General features: G+C 40.6%; 1 protein-coding gene across 2 annotated transcripts in view; it reads left to right on the forward strand.

Annotated features, from left to right (window-relative positions):
* The first annotated feature begins 799 nt into the window (after positions 1-799).
* THSD4 (thrombospondin type 1 domain containing 4) overlaps positions 800-25,188 on the forward strand; it is a 333,359-nt gene continuing 308,970 nt past the window's right edge. Inside the window, exons 1-2 of one of the 2 annotated variants that reach the window (XM_030015385.2) lie at positions 800-1,111; positions 21,781-21,888. In XM_030015385.2, coding sequence (XP_029871245.1) covers positions 21,860-21,888 — 29 coding nt within the window. In that variant the 5' untranslated portion in view covers positions 800-1,111; positions 21,781-21,859. Of the gene's footprint in view, positions 1,112-1,368; positions 1,414-21,780; positions 21,889-25,188 lie in introns of those variants that run through there. The other variant, XM_030015386.2, reaches the window with a different exon arrangement.

The following is a 25,188-nucleotide window of genomic DNA, read 5'->3' on the forward strand; positions in this document are numbered from 1 at the left end:
CGCATTATCTTCTAGCTGTGAGCAATTTTGCTAGAAGCAGATGGTCTTTCGTCCAGCCAGTGGGTAGGAAGACGGCACTCGTCCCTCTCCTGTTTTCCCGTGGCGTCTGAGGGCGGCAGCAGCACGGGGCGCGTTAGTGCCCTCATCGCCCACAGCGCAAGGCTGTAGGGACGGAAGAAACCACGGACTGTAATATACTGTATTACATAAACGTGCAGAACGGCTCCGGGAGTGGAGACGCTCCCCTGCCGCCCGCTGGAAGCCCCGGGGCCTGTGCAGCCCCCTGGGTCAGCACCTGCCCCGGCCGCTCGCTGCTGAGGCGTTACTCGGCGATATACCACCCTCCACATGCCGCTATTACCGGGGCGCGGGCGGGAGCGCGGGGTAGGGAGCGCAGGTGCTACCGCGCCGAACGGCGCGGTAGCACCTGCGCTCCCTACCCCGCGCTCCCGCCCGCGCCCCGGAGGGAGGCGGCGGGGGGGTCCCCCAGGCTCCGCCGTACCCCTCGCCATACGCCGCCTTCCCCCCCGCACGTCCGCGCACCGGCGCCGCTGGAAGGTGCGGTCCCCCTTTGCCTCCCCTCCCGCCCCCGACTCCTTCAGGCGGGCCTCCGCCTCGTTTCGGCGGCTTCCCCGGGGCCGAAAGTCGTAGCGCCGGCCCGCCTGAGGGAGGGAGGGGAGGACGGGCGGGTCGGGGCGGCTGCGCGCCTCGCCCGGGCGCGTCTCGGCGGGACGGCGCGGCCGCCAGGTGGCAGCAGGGGCGGGCAGCGCGCCGCCGTTCCCGTTGCGCGGGAGGCAGGCGGGAGCGAGGGGAGAGGCTGTCCCTCAGCCCCGGAGCCGCCGGGAACCTGCGTCGGGTCCTGCGGGACGCCCTGCAGCCGCGTCTCCGGCACTCCCGACGGAGGGGCCGCCGCCTCCCATGCGCCGGAGGTCCGCGCGGGTGTCAGCCCTCTCGCCCCCGCCGCGCGGAGAGCGCCTCGTCGCGGGGCGACCGGACGGGACGTGCGCCGCGAGGGACGCCGGCACGGAGCGGCGCGGCGCGGCGCGGTGAGGAGGCAAGGCCCGGCCGCCCCCGCGGCGGCAGCGCCCTGAGGAGGGGAGCTCCGCGCCAGGTGGGCGGCGAGCGGGTCGGGCGGGCTCTCGGCGCTTTGCCGGGGGCGGGGGGGGGGGGGGGGGCGGGGAGAGGGCGTCCGGACGGCGGTGCCGGTGCGGCTGGGGTGCGCGGGCAGTGCCGCGGGGCGGCCGCGGCTCGGGGGTGGCCGGAGCTGCGAGGCCGCGCTGAGGGCTGCCCCAGTCTGGGTCCGCGTTTAGAGCCGCGGCCCGGGGAGCTTTCGCTCTCGCCCGGCTGTGAGAGAGCTTTCTGGTCCGCTCCGCGAGATTCCTGCGCCTCGTGTTTTTGCCTGGTTTTGGCTGTGTAAGTAGCCATTTCAAAGCTGCTTTCCTTGCAGGCTGGGTTTCGCGGGGCTGCATCCAGAGGGTGTGTGAGGAGCTGCTCCGTTCTGCCGCGGTGTCCCACCAGAAGCAGTAACTGCACGTAGTCTGAGCTGAATCCAGCAGTTTGTATGAGAGAGTAAAAGAAGCGAGTAACTTCCCTCGCGAAGAATGCGTGTCGCAATTGTTCTTGTTTCGGGCCAGATCTTTTGGTCTGTCTAAGCACAGAGTGCAAAGCATGAACTGTGTTTGGCGTTCGGTATTTCTCTTCACGCTCTCCTCCTCCTGGCTTTGTTACGCTCTCTCCTGCGCTTAAATTCTAGCAACACTCGAGCTGTTCGTGTTCCGTTGTCAGGCTACAGGGGTATACGCTGTAGCAGAGGGGAATCTCAGAATGCTATAGCTTTACGTTTTTTCAACCGTCAGTGTGTCCACACTGTTGCGTTTAATAGCCCTTGACGCTTGCCATTAATTCGTCCAAACATTTTTTTCGTGCTAGAAGCATGAACAGTTCAGAAAACCTGGCAGCAGTGAGTTCCACAGGTATTATTAACCTGTTGTGTGGAAAAACAACTTCCTCTTGCTGCTTTTAAATCTATTGCCTGATGCTCTTCAGTCCTTGTAAAATGAATTACGCTTGTTCTCTACTTGCTATCTTTGTGCTATTTCAGGACGGTGTTCTTCTGTTGTCTACCTCAGCTATCCCTTATTTCAAGGTAAAGAATTCTTAGCTTTTTAGTCATTTCTTGTATGGGAGTTCTTCCGCATCTCATGCCAGTGTCATCACCTTTTTCTGTATTTTTTTCATTCTTTTATATGTTTTTAATCAAGGGATCAGCAAAACTAAAAGTTACGTTCAAGATGTAGTAATCTACTGGTTGATGTGATTTCCACCCATTTGGTATCATCAGGGATTTAAAATGAAACTTGATACAGCTGTAATTCTTGGTGCTTTCTTTTCCATCACCTCTCTCCCATGGAATCTAGTGGGACAATGGAGTTAAATAGACTAGGAGGGATTGCCTTTCAAGGAGGAAAGTGCTGTAAAATGGGAATTTTTACTGAAGTTAGAAATAAGAGGTCAGCTGGTTTGGGTTATCGTATAGAGAGAGGCCTTCAAAGTGAGTATAGGTAGGAAACATGGATTATTTGTCACATTTGCGCCCTGAACGTAGCTTGTCAGGTTTTATTTAGGAGCAGGGCTAATCCCAGGTTTTGCTGATGATGACTCTAATCTGAAACAGCTCCGCTGGAATTGAAGGAGCAACTTCTGATTCCTGACTCTAACTCTTAGAAGGACTTGGAGGTGTTGCATGGTGCAAGATTTCTTGCACCACGTGCAAAGAATGTGTGTCTTTTCACACTTTATACAACAGGTTCATTCAGAGCTCCAGCAGATTTAGTTGCAGAAAATTAATTAGGTTGCTGATAAGCAGTGATGAGTTTTATGATCGCAGTATAAACCCTTTGCTTTTGCTGTAGAACAGAGTAACTGTGCTAGGCAAACATGCATTAAACGAAGCCTGAAAGCAAACCCAAAATGAACAGAATAATGTTGAAGACTTAGATTTGCCTGAGTGTGTGATTCTGTACAGACAGTGACAGCAGAAAAGTTCGTTTTCCGCAGTGGTCTTAATTCTCTGTGATGTGACATCAGATATGTGATATTCAGACCATTCACAGTGCCAGTTGTACTGAAAATGGAGGTGAAGAAGTGCTGGTTGGACACTTAGTAGTGATACTTTGTTCAGATTTTTTTACTTTAAAACTTAAGTTTATCATCTACAGTTAAGTGCAGTCAGTGTAGAGACTTCTATGGGCTTTGAGTTGTTCTGTTAGAGAAAATCAAGGTTTGATAGATAAGCACTTAAAAAACCAGGAAACTCCAAAGTCAACCATGCATAAGCAATTTTTACTGTGTTCCCTGTAGTGTTGTATTATCATAACAGGCTTCAGTTTTAGAAGGTTGTTATTTTTTTGCAAGTAGGAAAAAAGAGCAGAAAACTTCCTGTATCAGACCAACGTCTCAAATAGTTTGGACCTAGATAGTATCACTTCTACCACTGTAGATAGGCAAAGCATTTTGTAGCTTTTAATTGTGAAACGGTTCCAGTGGTCATGGTGCTAGCTGGAGAATGTATTCTATGAAATGTCTTGTTCCCTTAAGTAGGCACATATACAGTTCCGTTATTAGTTCTTTTGTTTTCAGAAAGCAGCTTAACCTGATATAAATGCAGTTTGGAGGATGAATCGGGTAATTGTAAAGCTAATTCAGTTATGAATATGTGTGGTTTAAATATGTGATCAACGCACGTGATTGCATTGTTAATCTATAGTAGGTTAAGTAAGAGCAGATTATTGTGTGTTTTGCGTTTAAATAACTTCTCTTGCATTCAGGATGGTACATGACACTAGATTCTGTTTACGTATGTTAGATTTTTAGGGAGAATGCATGGTCTAGTATTTCACTTAGAAGATTAATTAGGGAGATGTTAAGCAGATAAAAATAAAAAAGACTGATTAACAGAGTGATCTGATGGGCACTGAATTTGGCCTCCTATCGTACCCTGTATAAAGGGAGCATAGCTGAAACAGTGTGCTTCAGCATTGCCTGATTATTTTTTTGTTTTGTTTTAGTTTTTGCGTTAGTTGACAATAACAGATACAAATTCTGTAATGTAAAACAACTTGCTTATCTCCTCCTGGAATGTTCTGTCCCACCCATTTTTCTCTTGGGGACTTGTGAGTGTCATGTCACACATCAAATTCATGCTGCTTCTCCCTGCAGGGTTATGGCATTCCCAGGGATGGGTCAGTGTTCATAAGTTTGGTTGCTGTTAAACAGTCAGCACTTGTCAACACCATCTACAGACATCCATTACATATTTTTTTAAATGGTAGTACCAAGTGTTAAATGTGGGGCTTCTTGGCAGGAACTGTCCTTGCACTAGAAATATTCCAATGTTGATAAGATCTCAATATGATCCTTGTGAGAGAAAGTAGCCTTATCTGTTGGTTAGGTGATATACCTGTGAGTTGCTGGAATGTGGCTTCTGTTTTCAACATTACTGCTGACCTGCTGTGTGCTGCTGATCAACTCTTGTTGGCATCTTGCTCCACTTCCTTTATCTCTTAACAAGGTATGATAATTACAGGATATTGGCCAACTGTTAAATTTCCTGAAGATAATTTGCATGCAAAGTGCTTTATGCTTAAAAAAAATAAAGCACTGGAATAAAAATACCTATAGCATATGAACAAAAACAAATTATGTAGTATGTGGCTCATAGGTTTGTTACTGTGTTTCTTCAAATCACAGCTTAAGGACTTGCTTGTTGGCTATTTCACATCAGTCCTGTGCTGCTGCTGCTACTTGGCATCCCACTTCAGTGTTTATTTTGGTCCTGGTTTTGGAATTTCTCTTCACAGGAAGATTCCAAACTCCTTGTATGGAAAAAAATTATATAAAAAAAATTACTTTTTTTCCATCGGTTCTGTAGATTTTCTCAGTAAGTGCAAGAGCTGCTATCTCTTTTCTTTAAAGCTCTGATCTAAGGCCCAATAAAGTCAAGGAAAAAGTTATCAGTAACTTCAGTGGCTTTCAGATCGAGGCATTCCCATGTGCTGTGCTCTTGTCATTAGAAAGAATGACCACTGGTTTCAGCCATGAAATCTTAGTGGCATTTAAAACCATCATTACAGTATTTCTTTAAGGCCTCTCTGTTGATATGCTTGCATTCACATGTAAGGAACTACTTCTGTGTATCTCCTGGCTTTACAAGCACGCAGTGCTGTTTATTTCTCCAATGAGACTAGTGCTGTGTCTGAACTGTGGTAAAAGCTCATTCTCTGCTGGTAGAATGACTTGACAGAATATATGAATGCAACTGTTCTCAGGCATTGGCTCATATTCCTCGTTTACGTTAATCGGTTGGTGTTAAACGTGAAAATTTTCAAGTGTTGATATGACTGGAGTCTTGGAGTTCAGCCCTGCTGAAGCCCTAAAGTGTGGAGCTCTCCTTTCCTCAAACATTTTTTGATATCATCACTTCAGCACAACTGTCTGTGAAACACAAATCAAAATGAAATTCTGTTTCACTAGGAGCAGGGAATGCCCCACAGCATAAGAAGTGGGAATTTTGATGAACAAAGAATCAAATTGGCAAGTTATAATGTATTTATAAAAGGAGCAGGGAGGGAGTCTTTATCAGCACAGGTATATTTAACGTCTTCATCTGATTTGTGGAAAGAAATTTTGCTGATCAGCTAGTGACATTTAGCAGAGTCACAGAAGCTACGTTTGTGGTCCAATGGCAGTTCGTTAGTGTGCAGTACTACCTCATAGAGCGTTTAGGAATCAGGAGGTAAGTCTGCCCCAGAATCATTAGACTGGCTTACAAATCCTGAAATGCTAAAATGAATGTATCTGACCATGTTTTTGGAGCCCTTACTGTTTGCAGTTTTGTCTTTGACTGTACAGGCACTAGTAACTTTTTCTTTTAACAGGAGTTATGCTTGTTGTATAGTCGGTTCCTAGAACTTGGGGCCTTTGGGAGACTCTCTATGTACCAAAAAAAAAAAAAAAAAGTTTAAATTACAGGATTTGGTGGATAAAATTCAACCCTTTGCAGAGGATCCGCTTGTTCATAACTGTGATCCTGTATTCCCCTTCCTTTAAGACTGCTATAAACTCACAAGTTATACATAGCTAGATGTAATTTAAGGGTAGAGAGAAATGAAGTTCTTCAGAAAGCTACCTTTTTTCCCCTGCATTTTTGTTGATTTCACTTTGCTTACTTAATTGTGCTTTTTTCCTAAACCCAAACTCTGTAAAATATTGCAATAAATAAGAGAAGAATACTCCCTTTTTGTTAAATTCAAGGGATAACTGTTGTGACCACAGAAGTTTCAACTTCTGAACTTAATCTGTGTCTGAGGGTTGTATTGACCTCTTCTTGTATAGGAATGAAGTTTAGCAGAGAAACCTGGTAGTGAGCAGAATCCTTCCAAATTTGTCTCTGTCAGTGTAGAAGCAGGGCTGGTGTGATACCTCGGACTTTGCTTGCCCAAGAGGTGGGGCAAGGTCTGTCTTTTGTGACTGCATGGCCTAGTGAGATAAAAGAGCAGGAGGAGAAGGCTGCCCAAAGTTATACGTTTATTGTGAGCCTAGGGATACTGTCCATAACATTGCATAGAAGTAGCATGGTTTCCTGCTTGTTGCTTTCTATGTGAGTCATGATACCTAAGTTGGAATGTGTTTTCGCTGCTCTTGTTTTGGGAAAAGGATGGGTAAAGAAGCCCTTTTTAAAAGCCCTTCTTCATGAAAGCTGCTGCTTGGTGAAAAACATTTGTTGTGCCTGGTCTTGCTGGATCAGCACTTGGATATGTGTGAGCATGGAATACTACTCCCCCAGGAGAAAAACATCACTTAGATACTTGAATATCCTATGACTAAAATCTGTAATCCTGAATCAAGCGGATTCCCCTGATACTCCATTTGGATTAACGGGAGAGAAGCGCATGGAAAGACAAACCTATCTCTAAATGGCAAATTCAGCCAAACTGTTGACACTAACGCGAGAGTAAATGTTGAGTTGGAAAGTTTTCAGATGTCCTGGATTTTTTTCCATGGTAAAGGTGCTTGCTGTAGTCCTGGCTTGGTAACACCAGACTGCTATTAGTTGGTTGTATATTATACTTGTATTTTTGTTTGGTTATTTTTATCTAAAACATGTAGTTTCTACGAAAGTAAAAAGAAGAAATTATTTTGCTTATCAGATTGGCAAAGAGAAGCAAGAGCCTGTCCAATCCCACCCTGCATAATTGCAATAAAATGACATCCCATGACACAAGCTGCCCAAAAGGGTGATAAATTACATGGAATGGATGCAATTACTTAATCTGGCAGCAATGAAAGCTCTGTCTCACGTTCCTGTAGTTCCGTGGAGCTACATTCACTGGGAAGTAGTGTGGAACAGCGGGCAAACCTCCTTGCAGATCTTCTGGGTCTATATGTAGAATTTAAGCACTTAACTAGAACAGCATAAGAATAAGGATTTAAACGAATAGAGTGTGTTAACCATTAACTGTTAGTATTGTTCAGCTTTGATGGCCCAGGAAATACTGTTCATGTGTTGAAACATGGGGGGTTAAGACAGGATGTCAGTTCTGATTTTTTTTTGTAGTGCTAAGCAGCCATTAAAAATGTAATTTCCTATATTCCTTTGCTTCTTCAAACATTGCTTGTACTTGTTAATACATATTGCACATCAAAAAGACTGTCTCTTTTGTTTTGTTTTTTGTTTTTTTTTTCTTCTTTCTTTTTTTTTCCCCTCACAGTTCAGGGGTTTGCTCCCAGTGGCATTAAGGGGTTTGGAGTGCTTTTGTTGCTTCTTATAGGAATATTTACAATTTTGCAGGATCAGGTTTAGATTTATTACTTAGGCACTGACAATGCTGCTGTAATTAATCAGTTGTCATAAAGCTGTCCCTTCTGCCTATATTTGTTGCTGGCCAAATTCATCACACCAGGGCTGAATGCAGAGTGATAGTTTGTGAGCATGTTTAAAATTTAAATAATTAGTAATTATTTTAAACCAGAAGAAAATCCCTATGCAGTTTTGAATTATGAGGGCATGAAGGGACTAAAATGTCTTTGCTACTTTCATACTGTTAGAATTGGACAGAAACTGATCTGACTTCTTTTGAACCATGCTGTTTGTGATTAAATTGTGATTGTTTCTACTGCTTTGAAATGGAAGAGGGGGAGAAACCGTTTCTAAATGTACCTTGCTGGCAATTGAGTTTATATCTGCTTTTTGTTTTGCTGTTTTCCTAAAGTTATGTTAGAAGGGCTTTTCAAAACTCTGGGCTTTTCAAAATTCCTGTTTACTCAGACCATACAGATTTTATGGTTAACTAGGAAACAGTGTCAAGCAGTGCCCAAAGAGTGATTACATTCGAGTTGCATTCCTTTCAGCAAGTCTTCACCTATCTCCAACAGTGAGTACTCAAGTAGAAGATTGCAAGTCACTGTATAAAACCCTAATTTTCTGACCTTAAGCAGTATGCACAACAGCAGTAGACTCCGATTTAAAAAACAAACAAACAAAAAACAAGCATACAAAACTTGGTCACGTGTTTTTTTTAAAGATCACCACTGGTCTTGCATGCTCTCTGCCTGTGGCATAGGGACTATTTAAAGCAGCAGCTGAAGTTCACAGTGTTGGAGGAGCTACTCAGTTTTCTTTGCCAGCACTTTGTAATTGGCTGTTCTTGTTGTCTGGCAAATTAAAGAAGTCTCTCATTCACATTTTTAAATCCCCATTTTTCAGTCAGTAGACGCAGGGATATTTTGCCTGAAGCATTAAGTGATGTCAGGTGAAGGTCAGTGCACTGTAATAACCTGCCCTCAAGCACAAATACATTCAGGCTCTACTGCCAAGAGATGACCTTTGATTTCTTTTTACCTGATGCAGTAAGGGCCCTATTCAGAATTCTTCGCCCTTGCTTTACTTAGGCAAAATCCCAGCCACTTGAATAAGTTTGCTTGAGCAAGAATGGTTACAAAATTTCCCTAAACATGCTATGATGATGGCAGAGGTTTCAGCATTGTAGATGGGTTCAATAAACTGAATTAGGTTTGGCATTTATTATGGTCAGAAAATAGAAGTGAAAGGTGAGAGTGGATTTTGTTGTGACTTGCATGGCTGCCAACTCTTGAAACTACTACTACTAAGTACTGTTTCTAAGCTACATCTGACCAACAGAAATAGTGAGCAAAGATGCTTATACATTATAACATTTGTTATATATAGGCAGAAAATAATACTTTAATGTGAAGTCATCACTGATTTTAGATACAGCCAGAAGGGTGTATATGCTGTCAGTGGGTAGACTTGTATTGTGGTAGTCACGCTTTCCTGCTCTTGGTATCTTCCTAATCCAGGTATGTTGTTGAGCTGTGAGATGCAGGGTCCCTCAAAACTAAGTGTAATAATTTTGCCCAAACTGCTGTGTTGCAAGATGGGATTGCAAATAAGCTAACTTATCCTCAATAAAGTAGTGTATGGTGAAGTGGGAAGGCAGGATACAGTCACCTTTTTACTATGCTGTGACTAACTGTAGTGCTGGTTTCCACTGCTTTGTTAAAAAGGGGATTTCCATTAACCTGCCTTTCTTTGCAAGCCCACGGAGGACTTGTAGAGAAGTATGGTATTTCTTACTCTTCTTTCTCTTCAACCCTTCTGGCTTTTGCAGATATGAGAGTGGGTAATCATACGTATCAGCTTCAGTGAGTCGACTTTGCAAGTAGCAAAGTTAATTCGGTTCTTTCAAAGTCAGATTATCCAGTCAAGTCTTAGACCTACTGTCAGGCAAACCTCCCTTGAAAGCAGTAGCAGATTTACTTACAGGCTGAGAAAAACTCAAGACTAGAACCTGACCTGGAAAGGGTGACCAGAAGTCAAAACAGAATACAGCCTTCCTCACTCATTAGTTTAGCTTTTTGCATAACGCTATTAGCAAGGGTGACAAGGGTTGTTGGTGATTCCGTGAGGTTAGTATCTTTTATCTGTCAACCATAAATTCATTCTTCACAGGCCCCTGGACAGCATCTGCCAAACTATATATTTCCTAATAGGGGGATTTTAATCTGCAGCAAGTGAAATGTTTCAACTTTGCTGCTCAGTGACTGATAGCCTGAGATTCCTTGAATGTATTATTATCTTTGTATTTTCGTGTCAAGGACTGATATCTCCTGTAGGAGTGTAACAGTTTATGCAGTTTACATTAAATAGACTGAAATACTAACTGTCATCTAGACCACCAGCGCACATGAGGCATAGCAGCAAGACAAGATTTGTAGGGTGTCTAAAATCCCTTTCAAACTGACAGGATAAGAATAAATAGCTTCGACTCCCCACTCTTAAAGGATCTTGCAGTTCAGTTTTAAAATGCAGGAGGCTGAAGGGTTCACCACATGGAGGTATGATTGATACAAGCCTTAGGATATTTCTGGAAGTCTGAACTGAACCTGAACTGAATAAGGACTTCAGGAAAATTATATTCAGCGGCTTCGGTCTCAAAAGGTAGAATTGAGAACATAAATTGTTTCTGGGTTTCTGAACATATGAATTTTACATTTCTTCTGCTGTCACTAATCATAGTGAATCTTCATTTCTCTTTCTTAAAAAGACACAATGATACTGTTTGACATCCTTACTAATTAAAGCTTGGTAACTTAGCATTTTCTTTTTTATCCCCATTAACATCTTCTTCCCATAAAGAAGAGATGCACCTCTGCAAATGTACCCCTTTAAATGGTAAAGGCTTAGCAGCACAATTGGCATCTGATGCTACTATCTTGGTTGCCTATCCAGTTTTGTAACAGTGAACTTTTTATAAGATTCAGTGTATATCCAGCCCAGAGGATAAGAATATTCAATGTCTATGTTGTGCTGGAGCTCTCATCTAAATTCTGTTGTGGATGAAGGCTAAATAGAACTCTATGAAGCAGTTCTTCGGTGTGTTCTCTGAGTTATACCTGTATTTATTTGCATGCAGAATTTAATATTTGCAAAATATTTACAAGACGACTTACTGCCATTCTTGCAGTTGGCTGTCAGAGATCCCTTGATAGTTTATTGTTTCGTGTTATGTTTAAATTCCCTGATATTCTGTTTCAAAATTATGAAAGAAATACTTAATTTCACGGTGCTTTTGTAAGACCTCTCATTAGACCTATTATTCATCATTATGTAGGAACATAAAAGAAAACAATAAATCTTCAAATTCCATTGTGGCATTGCTGTGCCAGTATGTGGGGAGCCTCACATCAGAGAGGATTTTAATGAGAAATAAGCTAGAATCTCCTAATTCTTACAGTATTATTTATAACAAAGTAATTTAAACAATCTTTTTTAACTAGTTCATTTCAAGATGTTTCAGGAGCCTAGACTCTGAAATCCACAACGCAAGATGCATAAGCTACCATGGTGAGCTGTGTTCCTGTCCATGATCTAGCAGTTATCTGTACTGTCTCTTAAAAATAAAGCACCCAAGCCTTGCTATTAGGTATATGAAATTTCCTTCAGAACAGACCTGAGCAGTTGATTTGCTATGTTTTATTTGGTAAAGGCATGTTTAGGATTTATCTGAATGCCACAGTATCACAGCATAGGTCACTTATTTTTCGGTGGTCTCTAAGACGTATCCCCATGTGGGTTCCTGAGAAGCTTCTTACATCCTTGCATCTGGCCACTAGCCAGTTGAAACCCTATGTTGCTCTCGTATACTGCACCTGTTTAGAAGGCGTTTAGTGCCCAAATTCTCCCAAATGTTAGAGGACACTCTATTGTTTGAATCTTTGTGCTTTTAAGAACATGGTACACCTGTGCCCCTCCATGCCCCAGTACAGTACAGTGACTTAAAGTCATTGCCTAGTTGTTTAATGACAACTGGGTTGCAGCAGTGCTGTTACCTGAGCAGTGCTAGTCACTTTGGTTTAAGGGGAGCTCAGTTCAGGTGGGAATTGCATGAAGGAAAAAAAAAAAAAATCTCTTCTTTTTGCCAAAATAAAGCAGTTGGGTTTGCTGCCTGCAGGAGAGGACTGAATGGAAGAGGACTTTAATCGTGTTTAATGTTTATTACGAAAGCCCTGGTCACATCTTTCAGACATTGGTTAGTACAAAATGTACGCCAGTAGGTAGTCGCTGTTGTTTTTCTCTCCAGTTACGGCAGTATTGAAATGTATGTTAAAACACTTGTCCTTGAAAACTTGTGTAGAAAAGGAATTGATGAGTTATTTTGGGATGTGTACCCACATTAATCTCCATTAGAGAGAGTACAGGAAGCCAGCGGTTTGCAGTGCAGCTCTGCGTTGAGTGACAGTGGTATAGTCATTGGACTACCAAGACCTTCTTCCTTTGCTGCTGGAATGCATGGGGGAGAGATACTTGTTTGGCTGTGGCCTGGCATATCCATTTATACATGTATTTTCTTTGTAAGTAGACAGGCTAATAAACTGACACTGAATTGCCTTGCTTTTACCTGTACTAACAAGTAAGTTTGGATTTGGGGTTGTTTTTTTTTTCTATTTTGTTTTTTAATTGTTCTTCTGTGTCAAAGTCCCATTCAAGTCTTGAGGGAATGCCAGCTTTTCTTCAGAATGCTTAACCCAAACCAGAGAACTACACAACAGGCAGAGAAATCTCTGAAGTTCCCTGGGAATGATTTTTATCCCATTTATAGTTCTGTACACAGAGAATAATGTCACAGAAGCCTTTGGAGTCACTGTAGCCAAAGTATGGAATTGAGCCTCAAGGATCTTAATGGTAATTTCAATGGATGCCTGTGTCATATTTGTAGATACATGTTCTAGTTAGTATCTGTTCTGCTGCACAGGGTTTTACTTTAGAAAATTAAGCATCTCTGACAATAATGGATATTAATAGCTATGGAGAAGAGAAATATTTATTCAATCTTGACAGGACTGTATTCCCTCAGGTAACTTGGATGATCTCTAGTGATCTCTTCCAAGGACTAAGAAGGCTTCCATTAGAGGTTGGCTAACAAGCTTGAAAAGTGGTTTGGTTTGACTTTTGGAGTGTCCTTGCACAGATACAGCTTTATCACTTGTCTGCTCTTTTCCCAGAAAAGTATTCCCGGAAAGCATTGTTATTTGGAGGTATTACTTATGCAGGGAGATGTTTCCTCCACTGATACTCCAAAGAAAATATTTTGTTTCTGAATAAGTGAGCAAAGATTATAAGTCCTCATTGCATACTCTCCTCCCTGTTGTGTTCTAACGCTGGTACCCCAAGCACCTCAGAAGTCTTGCGAGCAGGACAGAAGGAACTTTGTGAAAGCTAATACTTTGAGATTACACATGTTTAGGTAGTACCTTGACAGGGACACCAATTTTTTGTGTGGGGGTTTTTTTTTTTTTTTCCTGAGGACAGTGGTAGATTTAAGCATTCATCTACTATTTAATTTCATCCTTAGAAAATCAGAGCTATAAAGTTCAGGATTTTTATATTGTTAGAAATGTTCCTGTGTGTTCACAGAGCATTGCTGTCTCTTTATACTATTCTGTTACTGTGAATCGGCCCTAATTTGGAGAATGGGCAGTTTCACATCAGGTTTTCTATTTGTGTTGGAGCCGTGCAAAGAGTTAGTTGTGGTAGGCTAATGAGACACACATCTATTTACCAGTAAATGAAATACTTATTTTGAATGGTACCTTGTCACCAGGAACACCTGATCTTTACCTGTGATGCTGTGGAATGTTGCCTAATACTCAGGCCAAAAAATTTATTCTCTGAAGCACAGGCTCCTATATTTTGTTTCTTTTTTTCTATGTGAAGGATATTGGTGCTTGGGCATATATTTACAATGTTTATCGAGCAGTGTGAAAATTAATTCTTATGGTAAGTGGTTTAAAAAAATGAAAAAGAAGACTTGTGTTCTGCCAGACAGATGTTCTCATTTAAGAGACAGCTGAAAAACAATGTTTCCTCTTTGCAAAAAGAAGGTATCTTCTAACTGCAGAGTAATTATGTAATATACGTGATTTTTACTTGATGAGAGGGGTGTCTCCCAGCTGTGTCACTAAGAAATAGCTGATTATACTACTGAAATATGTTGTCTGTCACTTTCCTTGTACATGTGCCTTCAATTAGCTTTGCTGAAATATTTATTTTCTATGACCTTGGCAAATAGGATGTGTTACAACTCTTCGAGTGAGGCTGGCGGGTCCTTGGTTTTCATGCAAAAGATGGTAGGTCCTCAGAACCATCATCTACCTCTTGATGTAAACTCCAATTAAATGCTCTTGCAAACCTATGTTTTGAAGAAACTCAGACTAAGATAGGTTGAAATTTAGAAGCTTTTCTTTGATTTCAGAGAGACACCTTGTGTTCTGAAAACAGCTGTTGTTAAGCAAGTCATGAAAGGTGTGTAAGAAAAGCTCATTTTCTTTGACATATTTACAGGTAAAGAAATTAGTATGTCTAAAAGAGGGTCTAAGAAATTTCTGGTATCCCTAGTTGCTCTGAAATGCAGTTACATGCTTTGCAATATTAGTATTGTTAAGACATTTACTAAATGAACAGATATGAAGACTGACATTTTGCACATACTACTTTCTCAATTAAATATTTCTAGCCAGGGCATACTAAGTACCAGTCACAGCAGACAGTTTTACCTGAGTCTCCACAACATGGAGTGCGTCTCGAAGCAGCGTATGAATGAAATCCAAAACACCACTATAGCTACTTATGCTTGGTAGAAAAGTATCTAGAACAGTAACTTGTTGAAAATAAAGTCATGCTCTTACTGCTCATTTTGTAGCCAAGAGTGTAGTTGTTTAATCATAGCAGAGTTCATACAAGTCTGTTCCTCTTGTTTGTCACAACAATGAAGGATTCACCTATATTTTGAATCAGTGCTTATAGAGATGTCAGGTATTTCCACCTGATTTTTTAGGCTGTTAACCATTCCTTTTTCTGCATCTTTCAATATCAATAATCAGATTAATGTTGATCAGGATTATGGAAAGATTAAGAATGATTGTTTTATGAAGAGGGTCTTTAACATGTAATCTCCCCCTCCCTCTTACATGTGCAGTCACTTCTACATCCTTGGTTTGGAATACTCAGGTTGTGGCAAACAAGTTCTTTAAAAGGAGAGCAAAATTTATTAAAATGTATGGAATGTGTCTTGTTAGAAGAGGTGATGGTTTCTAATATGTAGAGCTGTGATGAGTAGCACCTTTCATAGTTTTCAAATGCTGAAATTGCTAGGACTTCTTTCAGTTCTCCGGGCTGATTAAGTGTGGAACAGGCTGCCCTTAATGGTTGTGTGTGCAATGATTATTAGTGGATCTGTGAGCAAAGGGAATTTGCAGCCATGTCTACATGACACAAGTAGAATATACTAGTTGAACATTGAGTAAATACTTTCAGATGGGAACAGAATTGCTCAGGTCCTTACATACTCATCGTATATAAGGTCTATCCAGTTTGTTCTGCGCTAGTGATACAGAACAGCTATGGCAAGAGTTGGAATTCCTTAGATGAGTGAATGGTGACAAGCTGGTATCAAGATTCCTGTACTAGCCTCTTTAGAGAAAGAAGGGAAGGTAAAAAAAACCAACCACCATGTGGCTTGGCTACCTTAGCTTTGTTAATTGTGTGCTGGGCTTCTTTTTATGTACTTACAGATACCTGAGTGCATATTTTGTATCCATACCCTAGCGCAGCAATACCAATTAACTTGTATAAAATAGAATACTAAATACATGCTACAATCAGTTGGTCTATCCTCTGTTTATTGGAGGTGTTTCTAGTTTCCTTTTATTCTGCCTACAAAGGCTTTTGAAGAATTGAGGGATCTTTTCAGTAAAATATAGTATCTGGCTTTACTACTTCTTAGAAAATTGTGGAAGACTTTACCTTGACTTTAGACTGTCCTTAGAAAATAAGACAATAAAGTCAGGGAAAGGTCAATGACCTGATGAAGCTCTATAGGTCCCTAATTTGGAGCTTAGTAACGTTTTCTAAATTCGCTCCTGTAGAAGACAACATAGATTCAAGAACTGAAAGATGCACTTTGAGCTGTGATTTCCTGGCAAAACATTTTTCAGTTAGAAATGAGGTTGTCCACCTACACTGTCATCATAATAAATCATTTTTCTAAAAATTGTAGTTACTAAGCACAGTTTTAAAAATAATGCCAGGGATTTGGCCAAAATCTAGAGGAAAAATTAAAGAAACAAATCCTACTAGTAATATATAATATGACTGGAGCTCACAACCTATAAACAAGCACTTTCTTGCTTTTCCCCTTTACTTACAAGATTAATGTCACAGCCTTTGTTAGATCTTTTATTAAATTACATGCACTTCAACAAAGACTGAAGCAAAATTGTTTGAATTGTGGCACCCTCCAGCATAACAGTATTTTTACAAGCCAAAATTCATATCTTTTGAATGAATATTTTGGGAAATCGTGTGTATGGTCACTGTTGGATTTCACCAACTTTGAGTTTGTCTCCCAGATTTTCAGAGGACAATTACATGTTATAGAATTGGATGCCAAATAATCAGGTTGCACACTTTTTTCACTGAATTCCAAAGAAATGAGCTGGAATTGTTCTTTGAGAAGTGGAATGTTCGCTGAATTAAGAAACAGCTCTAGAAATGGGACCGAAATTTCGGGCTACTCCAGGATGGCCCTCAACCTCACAATTATTGTTTTATTTAGGGTCTTTTGCGCTTCTAAGTAGAAGCGCAACTTTATAGAAACGTAGGCACCTTCACCTAGATGAGTCGGTAAGGCAGTGGATGAGGTGGGGCCCTGAGGCACCAGGGAGTGCCGCTCCACTTCGTGCAGAGACTGTTGAGTCACGGCTCCCTATCACAGGGGCATGAGTCACCAAGCTGTTATGCGAAAGCAGATGATTCCAGAGGCTATGTTTAAAAGACAATTAATGGTTGCACCTGTGAATGTAAGAGGCTTGATCCTGTATGTTGTTTGTGGAGTATACTTAGTGGACTGTGGGGTGGTTCTTTGTGAGATTTTAGGCAAAGAAATGAAAACTTCTGGATCTCGATCAAGCTTAGATTGGAGACAGGCACTGAGCTTTCTTGGACTGCAGTAGTTCTGGACACACCCAGAAGGAGAACTTTAACATTTTCAAAGCATTTAAAGTAAAACAGAGAGGCACCTTCAGGGTTAGGTGGAGTAACTTGACATTTTTGTTTTAATGAAAATGTTTGCTCCATGTAAGCATCAGAACTTTTCATCAGATCTAATGCTAGCTTTCTCTGTTACGCAGCTTTCAGAGGCAAGTGTGTGTTTTAATGTAGTTAATGAATATTTGAAGAGATTAAAACTCTGGTGGTAGGTGTCAACAGCTGCAGTCCAAGCTGTTGGATGTATGCACAAATTGTGTAGCTAGATAACCCTGCTGCACTGTGAGGTGCTTTATCAAGGTCTTGTGAATGTAGTGAATTTTGATTGCAATCCAAAGGACTTGCATTGAACATCATTCAATAGGTGTGAACAACTAAATTAATAGATACGCTATGCTTTATCAATGTGCAAGGCAACAGATTCAAAGGCAATCTTAAAGGTATAATTTTTTTTTTAAGTATTTCTAAATATTATTTATTTATGATTTTTTTTCCTAAATAATACAAAAAAAAGAGCTTTGCACATCAGTGGAAACATGACCCGGAATGATGCTCAAGTTTCACAGCGACTTCAAGTTGCCATTGTCAGTAGCTGGCAAGGTATGTAGTCTAACCAGAAAGATAAATATTGAAGGAAATTTAAGTTGGCTTGCTATATATTTAAGTCAACAAGATAAAATAGGCTAAAAGCTCAGAGCTATTCTGAACTTTGTTGAGTTACATCATGTAGAAACATATGCTATCTCACGTACTTCTTGTGAGTTAGAATAGAGAGTCTTGGATTGTTTCAGGTAGGTACTGTTCATATGCACACATTAAAAGTTTCTGTTACAGTTAGTACATAGATGCATATGGATATATGTGAGTCGACAGGACTTATGAGAAGTATAGGTTGATGCTAAAATGACATTGGAATTCATGAAAGTGAAATACCATCCACTCACAACACACAAAGGGTATAGTCACATGAAAAATTGCATGTGAGTGGTCCCATGATATTTAAGAGGTTAGGATAACTAATTCATTGGTTTTCTGCAAATTTTCAAACCACTTTGTAGGAAGGCATTTCTTTAAGTTAATTAGCCAAGTGGGATATCTCACTGTTGTCTTCCCAGTAGGCTTTCTTCCTCTTTTCTTAACTTTCTGTACAGTGTCTGTGGTGTCTGTCCTGATAATTCTGTGTATTGCATCATCTAACCCTTTGAGAAATCTTGCTGTGTCCATTTCAGCAAATTTCTGGGATTGTCTGTGAGTCTACTAGATTATTTTTTTTTCCGAGTTACTGCCATTATCCATCTCTGCCCCTTTTTGAAATCTCCATTACAAATTAGTATTTTTGTTTTCTGATTTCACTTAGACACTCATCTGAGCCCTGCTGACAAAGGGCTGCAGTGTCTGACTACAAGTGGCCTGCTAGGCTGAGATGATTAAGGAGACTCCACAGGTAATGTTGAGAGTAAGCGTCAGAGTAAATTTCAGTAAATATCAAGACAAATAGTTACGATTAGCTCATTACTTGGTAGTAAAACTGCTGAGACTGGCAGCAGCAGCAGTTTAAAGGTGTTGGGATCACTCACCCGCAGTGTGAAAGGGGAGGAGACTTTAATCAAGGTCTTTTTATCCAGTCTCATTTAATGTGACCTGATGCACATTTTATTATGTGCAATGAAACACCTCTCCCTTTATTTGTCATGCCATGGTTGTTCTGGAAAGGAGGTTTGAATTCTGTTCCATCCTGTGTAGTGGGTTGGTTGGTTCGTTTGTTTGTTTTGTTTGTTTGTTTGTTTGTTGGGGGGGGGGGGCTGGGGGGGTGGGTGGTTTTTGGTTTTGCCCTGCCCAGTTTCACAGATTTTGTTTTCATCCCACTTGGAGCTAAAATGGGGAAGATTGCTGAAATGTCAAATATTTTAATGCAGTGGAGAAAGTCTTGCTAACTCTGCTGAAGCACAGGAGTCTGAGTTGTTACAGTTGATATATTAATATCTATTCTGCTGTAATAGATCAGTCTATAGTGCTTTTCAGCCCCTTGTGGGAAGGTAATTTGACTTTTACATTTGCAAGACTTACTGCAGTCAGTAGCACATGGTACACCTCATCAGGCTTTTGAAAGTTTCCATGCCAAAATTCATGTTATTTAATCCTAGTGTTAACTGTCTAGCCATTTCAGGTATTCATTTTGCCCTGGATCTTCTGGAGGGAAATGATTGTCACGTTTGCCCATTTTCATATCAAAACCACCACTGCCAAAATGACATGTCTTTCACTAGGCTGTAAGCACCTAAGCACCTAAATAATTTTGAAAACAACCTCTTAAGTTGCTTAGATACTTAGCAGTTTTTACGCTATGTGCTATAAATGATATTTCAAAAGAAATGCATCTATGAATTGCAGTAAGAAGTATTTTGAAAAAGCCATTGAAATACTGTTGAAAGTTGAGTTTGTAATGCAACCTACCATTGACAACGAAGATACAGATGAACTGAAAAAATTGAAAACATGTGTGGATTTTAAGCACTTTTTTTAGAACAATCTCCAGAAACACTGTAGGTCCCTCCCCTGATTCTTTGCAGAAGTAGATCTAGAATAGTATCTTTTCTGCTTTTCAAATGCGATGCCGTTTACAAAGTGGATTAGGGGAGTGCACGTTTCTTTTTCTGTGAGTTTATATCCCGTAACAATGTTCTGCTGAGATTGTCTCCCTCCATACAAGGACACTGGATAAAAAAATTATTGTGGAGTGAAGAAAAAAAAAAAGAAAGAGAGTACATGTGGAAAAAACCAGAACGATAAGAACTTGAAACCATGGTGGTTACAATCCATGTTACATGCATATCCTCCATTTTAATTAAGTGATATAAAAGACTATTGCCTCAGTATGCCTGGTAATTAAGAGTCAGGTTGCAGGAAGCGAGACATTTGTTTCCTTCACAATTAAAAATGTCTGTTAGTAAATAGTATTTTAGGAGATCTGTCTAAATGCTTTGTGTTAGTGCTGTGTATGTGGACTTGCCAAACATTTAAAGGAATGTAGCTTTTTCTGAAACTGTGCTAAAAGCTCAAGTGCTGTAAAGCGTTGCAGGGGATCTAGACTAAAAATCTGTTTTCAGAAGTACTGCCCATCTTTTAAAAAAACAATTGTACAACATTAAGCAGTGAAGTTGGTGAATAAATTTGAGAAAGCCTCTTAGATCTACTGACAACCATGGAACTGCAGAAAAAAAGCATGAAGTTTAGCTGAGCCCTAATGCTTTCTTCCTCATGACTAACTCAAACCTGTTACATGCAGAACTTCTGTCATTATACTTTTCCAAATATTCAGCTTTTAATGCCTTCCATTTAAAAAACTCAGTGATCAAACAATTAAAAAAAAAGGAGGAATTTTCTTTTAAAGTTGTTAGAAGTATTTCCTAAAATAAATTTGTTGTTCTTTGATTTTTGTTGGGGGGGGGGGGCAGGGGGGAATATTTAGCTTGTCCAGTTACCTGCAAACAATCCATGTTTTCTAGCAGCAAGATCTGTACTTTATCTAACTGCACATTTTTTAAGTTCTTGTAAGTCTTGTTCCTTTCTAGGCAGATTTTAATTATCTGGCTGCCTGTGAGAAACTGAGAGCTCTTTATCTATGAACAGTAATGTTCTCTTGTTTGTGTCCACTCCACTGCATTTCAACAGGTAACCACTTGTAAATGGCAAGATACAGACAGTGCTTGACTAAGTTCTGAAATGTAAGGATTTAGGCTCAGTCCTAATAGTGGTTTATTTCCTCTTACCCTCTCTCCCCTTCCCACTCCCCTTGATTTATATTGTATTTCCCTACTGCAAGGATCTCTTTTCTGTCTGAAAATTCCAGTGCAGCATCTTAGGTGTCCAATATATGATTACAAATTTACCAAAATAAGAACTCCCCAGGTGTCTGAATGTTTGAGAGTATTTCCAGACAAATGAGAGTTTGCCTACGTAATAACCCTCTCAAGGGCTGGTAGGGCTTCTATGCATTTGCAGTAGTCATGATGCAATGATAGAAATAAGGATCAGTTGAATTTTTATTTAGAATGCTGTTTAACCCCAGATTGCCTCCATGACTGTGGGCAAGGCATTTAACTTCATTGTGGCTGGGTTTGCCATCTGTAATAGAGAGGGAACAACACTGCTCTTCTCTGTTTTTTTTTTTTCCTGCAGACTCTGTATGAGCACTCACAACAGAATCATCCTTGCATTGCTCACAAAATGGAGAGTGTATTAATAATATTACTAGACAATAGAAATTGGTAACCCAGTTTCAGTTCTATGAATTCTATTAACACAAGACTTTAAATAAAGCTGTTGGCTTTATTGTCATGCAAGTGACATACCAGGAATGTGAGATAAAAAGGCAAGTAATTTTAACATCAGATTTGCATCCTTGGGAATCAAATGAAGATTTTGCATCCCATGGCCTTTCAGCAAAGCACTTTGGCACTGTTGAAGTCCTGTTGCAAAAAATGGGGTGTGTCCAGTCTATTCATGTAACATACGCTGGATTTCCAGTTTGAATTGCTGTAAAGTCCAAAGAATTGAAGTAGGGATGACTAATGTAGGTCTGTATCCAGTTTAATAGACATCCTGGAAAATACTGAATAAGCAGTGTTAAATGTTTTTCTCTTTTCGTTCTGTAGGATTTGTGTGTGATTGGCATTGTGCTGTACCACAGTGAAGAGGTATTTTTCACTTCAAGACACCTTGCATTAAAGGATCATGGTAGACAGTTTAATAGTTTCTTTGAGGTGAGTGATGCAATAAAACATTTAAAATCTTATTTAATATGCTCTTAACACACTGCAGTAAATATCAATTTGGTTGTCTCTTGCTTTGGTGTTAAAAGTGTTTGTATCGTAGGAGGATAAATAAAAATCTTGTCCAAAGACCAAAAAAATCAAGTACATGCATATGAGACATAGCATTCTTTGGTGATAGTAAAAAAAGGAATTTCTTCGTTTATGCTTAGAGCATCTGCTAGTGTATGCCAATGTGATGGCATGTATTATTGGACAGTTTCTTTTTTTTTTGAGGAGGAGGCTGTACAACTACAGTCACTGGGCTTAAATTATCGATTTACATGTTTTAGTACCTGTGCTGCAATTCATTCAGGGATTTCCATTATGCATTCCTGATACAGTTTGCCAGTGGGCAAACAGGAAAGACCTTTCAAACAGCTTTCCTGACAAAGGAAACATTCAACTGTTTCTAAGCTGGTCTGTCCAGTTCTGTAGTTGGGCAAGCAGATTCAGATAAAACAAGCAGCTGTGATGCTACATGAACAAAAGTTGGCCTCCTGTGAGGAACAACAGCTGCATGCTCTTTCATTTATACGGAGATACTGTCAGTAACACCTCTGATCTAACCTTCCTTCTTGTGAATTTCAGACATCAATCTTTGACTTGCAATTCTGGCACCCTCCTAATATGCCAGGGCAGATTCTACATCACAATGGATCTGCTGAATTTTATTGACACTGCCTATATTATCTTTCCTGTTGAGACTTCTCCCTGTGTAGCTCCTCCCAAGCTGTCCCAGACTTAGGCTGTTCTGCACACTTTCGTTCAGGAGGAATTCGGGAATGAGGCAAGAGCCGTACTGCACTAGTCAGTACTAATCACTTGGCTAAAATACTTTCACTCCTATCTGGACAATCCACAGTTGGCCATGATAGCCCTTCATAAAATACAACTACTAAGGGACAGTGACCAGGCAAGAAATCTATTTTGGTACCCTCTAGCTTCATTCATGGAGAGCTAATACTGCAATGACAGAGGAAGAACTCTGAGAGGTGTTCCTAAATGACGTGTTAAATAGCAAACTTTTTCTTGCTACTCCTACAATAGAGCTAATACTGCTTTACTTTGCTCTGCGCCCTGCCCGTTAAACAGAAATTGGTATTGCCAGTAAAAAAAAGTGAGCATGTTTGCTCTTTGCAGCTTGGATAGACTGACAGTTTAAAGCCTGACTTTGCTTTAAACTAGGTACTTGGCTCCAAATAGCGCCGTAACTGTGAGAGCATGGGCTGTACCAGCAAGGTTCTTACACAAAGGCCTGAGTTAAACAGCCATCAATCAGCTGCAATTGGTACCTGACCTGTTCGTGTATACTTGAAAAGTTTTGCCTTTGAGGAGCACTTGTTCTTTTTGGCTTTTCTGCACAGTAACCTGAAACAAACCCACTGAAATTGGAGAAGCCTATTTTTGTAGCTCGGCGGGCCTAATGTTAGTCAAGCATGACAAATAAAGAAAGCCTAGTCCAGAGAAGTTAGCCAAAGCAAGCTACTGAGGGATACAACATTAAAAAAATTAAATAGCCGCACACTGATTTGAAGCTAGAGGCTTACCTCAGGATAGCTTAAGTATTCCTGGCAGATTTCCTGTGTGTTTGAAATAGTAAGTTGATACCATTGTTTCTGAGAGATCCAATTGCAGATGCAGAAGTGAACTTAAAAACTAGCTTAATTGTCCTTAAGCACGTACGTACAGATGGTGATTACAGTGCAACCTCATTAAAGAATGAATGGTCAGGAAAAGCTTGGCACGGAGTAATCACACATATACTAAAAGTTTGCCTTTTAGAACTGAAAACTTTAATCTGGTAAGTAATTTGCTTTGAAGATTACAGTTCTCAGTTCAGAACTCCCAACCTTGTACATGATTTCAGAAGAATTTATGCATGGAAATCTGTAGTCCTTCAGACTGATCAGAAAAATCCTGTTCTGTTGAGGACAAAAACACTAATTCCCTTATGCAAAGTATGAACTTTCTTTCACATGCTCTGAGGGATTATAGGGAGCAGAAGTCATAAGGGAGCAGGGAGTGGGTAGGAAGATTCTGAAAAGGAAGTTAAATACAATTTGTAGAGGGTGTAGGCTGGGCCTGTCAGAGACTGCACTCTGCCTGCTTAGAACCTTGTCATGTTTTCACTGAGAATAGTTGGGAGATCACTTGAGCACTTGAAAAAGGGACATGCAGGTCAGCTAAAGACAGACTTGACGCTGTCATTTTGCAGTTTGGAGGTCTGAGTTCTGTTTCTATTTCTACCTTTGATTTCAGGTGTGATTGGCAAATCAGTTTCTTCATTCATGCATTTGGCTTCCATCCACCACTGTGTTATGGGGTCTTGCTCTGAACTGCACATTTTGACTCTTACTGCAGTTTCTTTATAGTGCCTTACACTGGCTCTGCTTTCAGCCACCTCCTCTGTACTTTGCTTTATCAGAAACAATAGCTTTGTGAAATATAATACTTCCTTCTAATGGACTTTTAAAGTGTTTTAATTGGTTTTTTTTGTAAATTGGTGTAGCAGTAAGGAAGTAATGACTTTTTCTTGCCTTTGAATGGTTTATTGCTTTGAGAGAGAGGGGCATAGACTGTGGTGATGAGGTGATGATAGGCCATGTGCAATCAATACTTACCCAATGATTCCTTTTGCAGTATGTTAGCTACAACAAACACAGAACACTCAAGAAAAAAATTCTCCCTAGTAGAAGAATATTTGTATCAGTGGTAATGAAATGCTTAGTATAAAAATATCTCTTTCGGTTTAGGAGATCTGTCTCTGAAAATACCTGAAACAATGAGAAATATTTAAAGGGTTACTGTGTAGGGAGCAAAGGAAGGAACTGTGAGTAGGAAGCACAGCTGGATTTTGTCTGGTCCATTAGTTTGCAGATGGATTTTGTGTCCAAATCCATCAGTTTTACTTCTGCATTGAAATTCAGCAAATCATTAGCAGCTTTCCTCTTTATAGAGGGTCCGAAGCATGCTCTTTGTGGACTGAAAAGTCAAACTCCTGGTAGAAATAAAGATATCTTAATCTTACTTCTCATACCTTTCTGTGTTTTCTGATGAAGGGGCTTGCTAGAAGGGGGCAAACCAGTCCCCAGTGCAAATTATAGCAAACAAAAGACTGAGCTAACTGAGCCTAACTTGTAATGGGCTCCTAGGAGTCATTATGGTGGTGAGGCTTGACAGAACAAAGTTTGTTTGGGCTTGGTTCCCATTATGACTCCTTTCAGACTGAAGATGTGGGGACTGGGGTGA

Source organism: Aquila chrysaetos, chromosome 5 (genome assembly GCF_900496995.4).
Source record: "Aquila chrysaetos chrysaetos chromosome 5, bAquChr1.4, whole genome shotgun sequence".
Classification (NCBI taxonomy): domain Eukaryota; kingdom Metazoa; phylum Chordata; class Aves; order Accipitriformes; family Accipitridae; genus Aquila; species Aquila chrysaetos.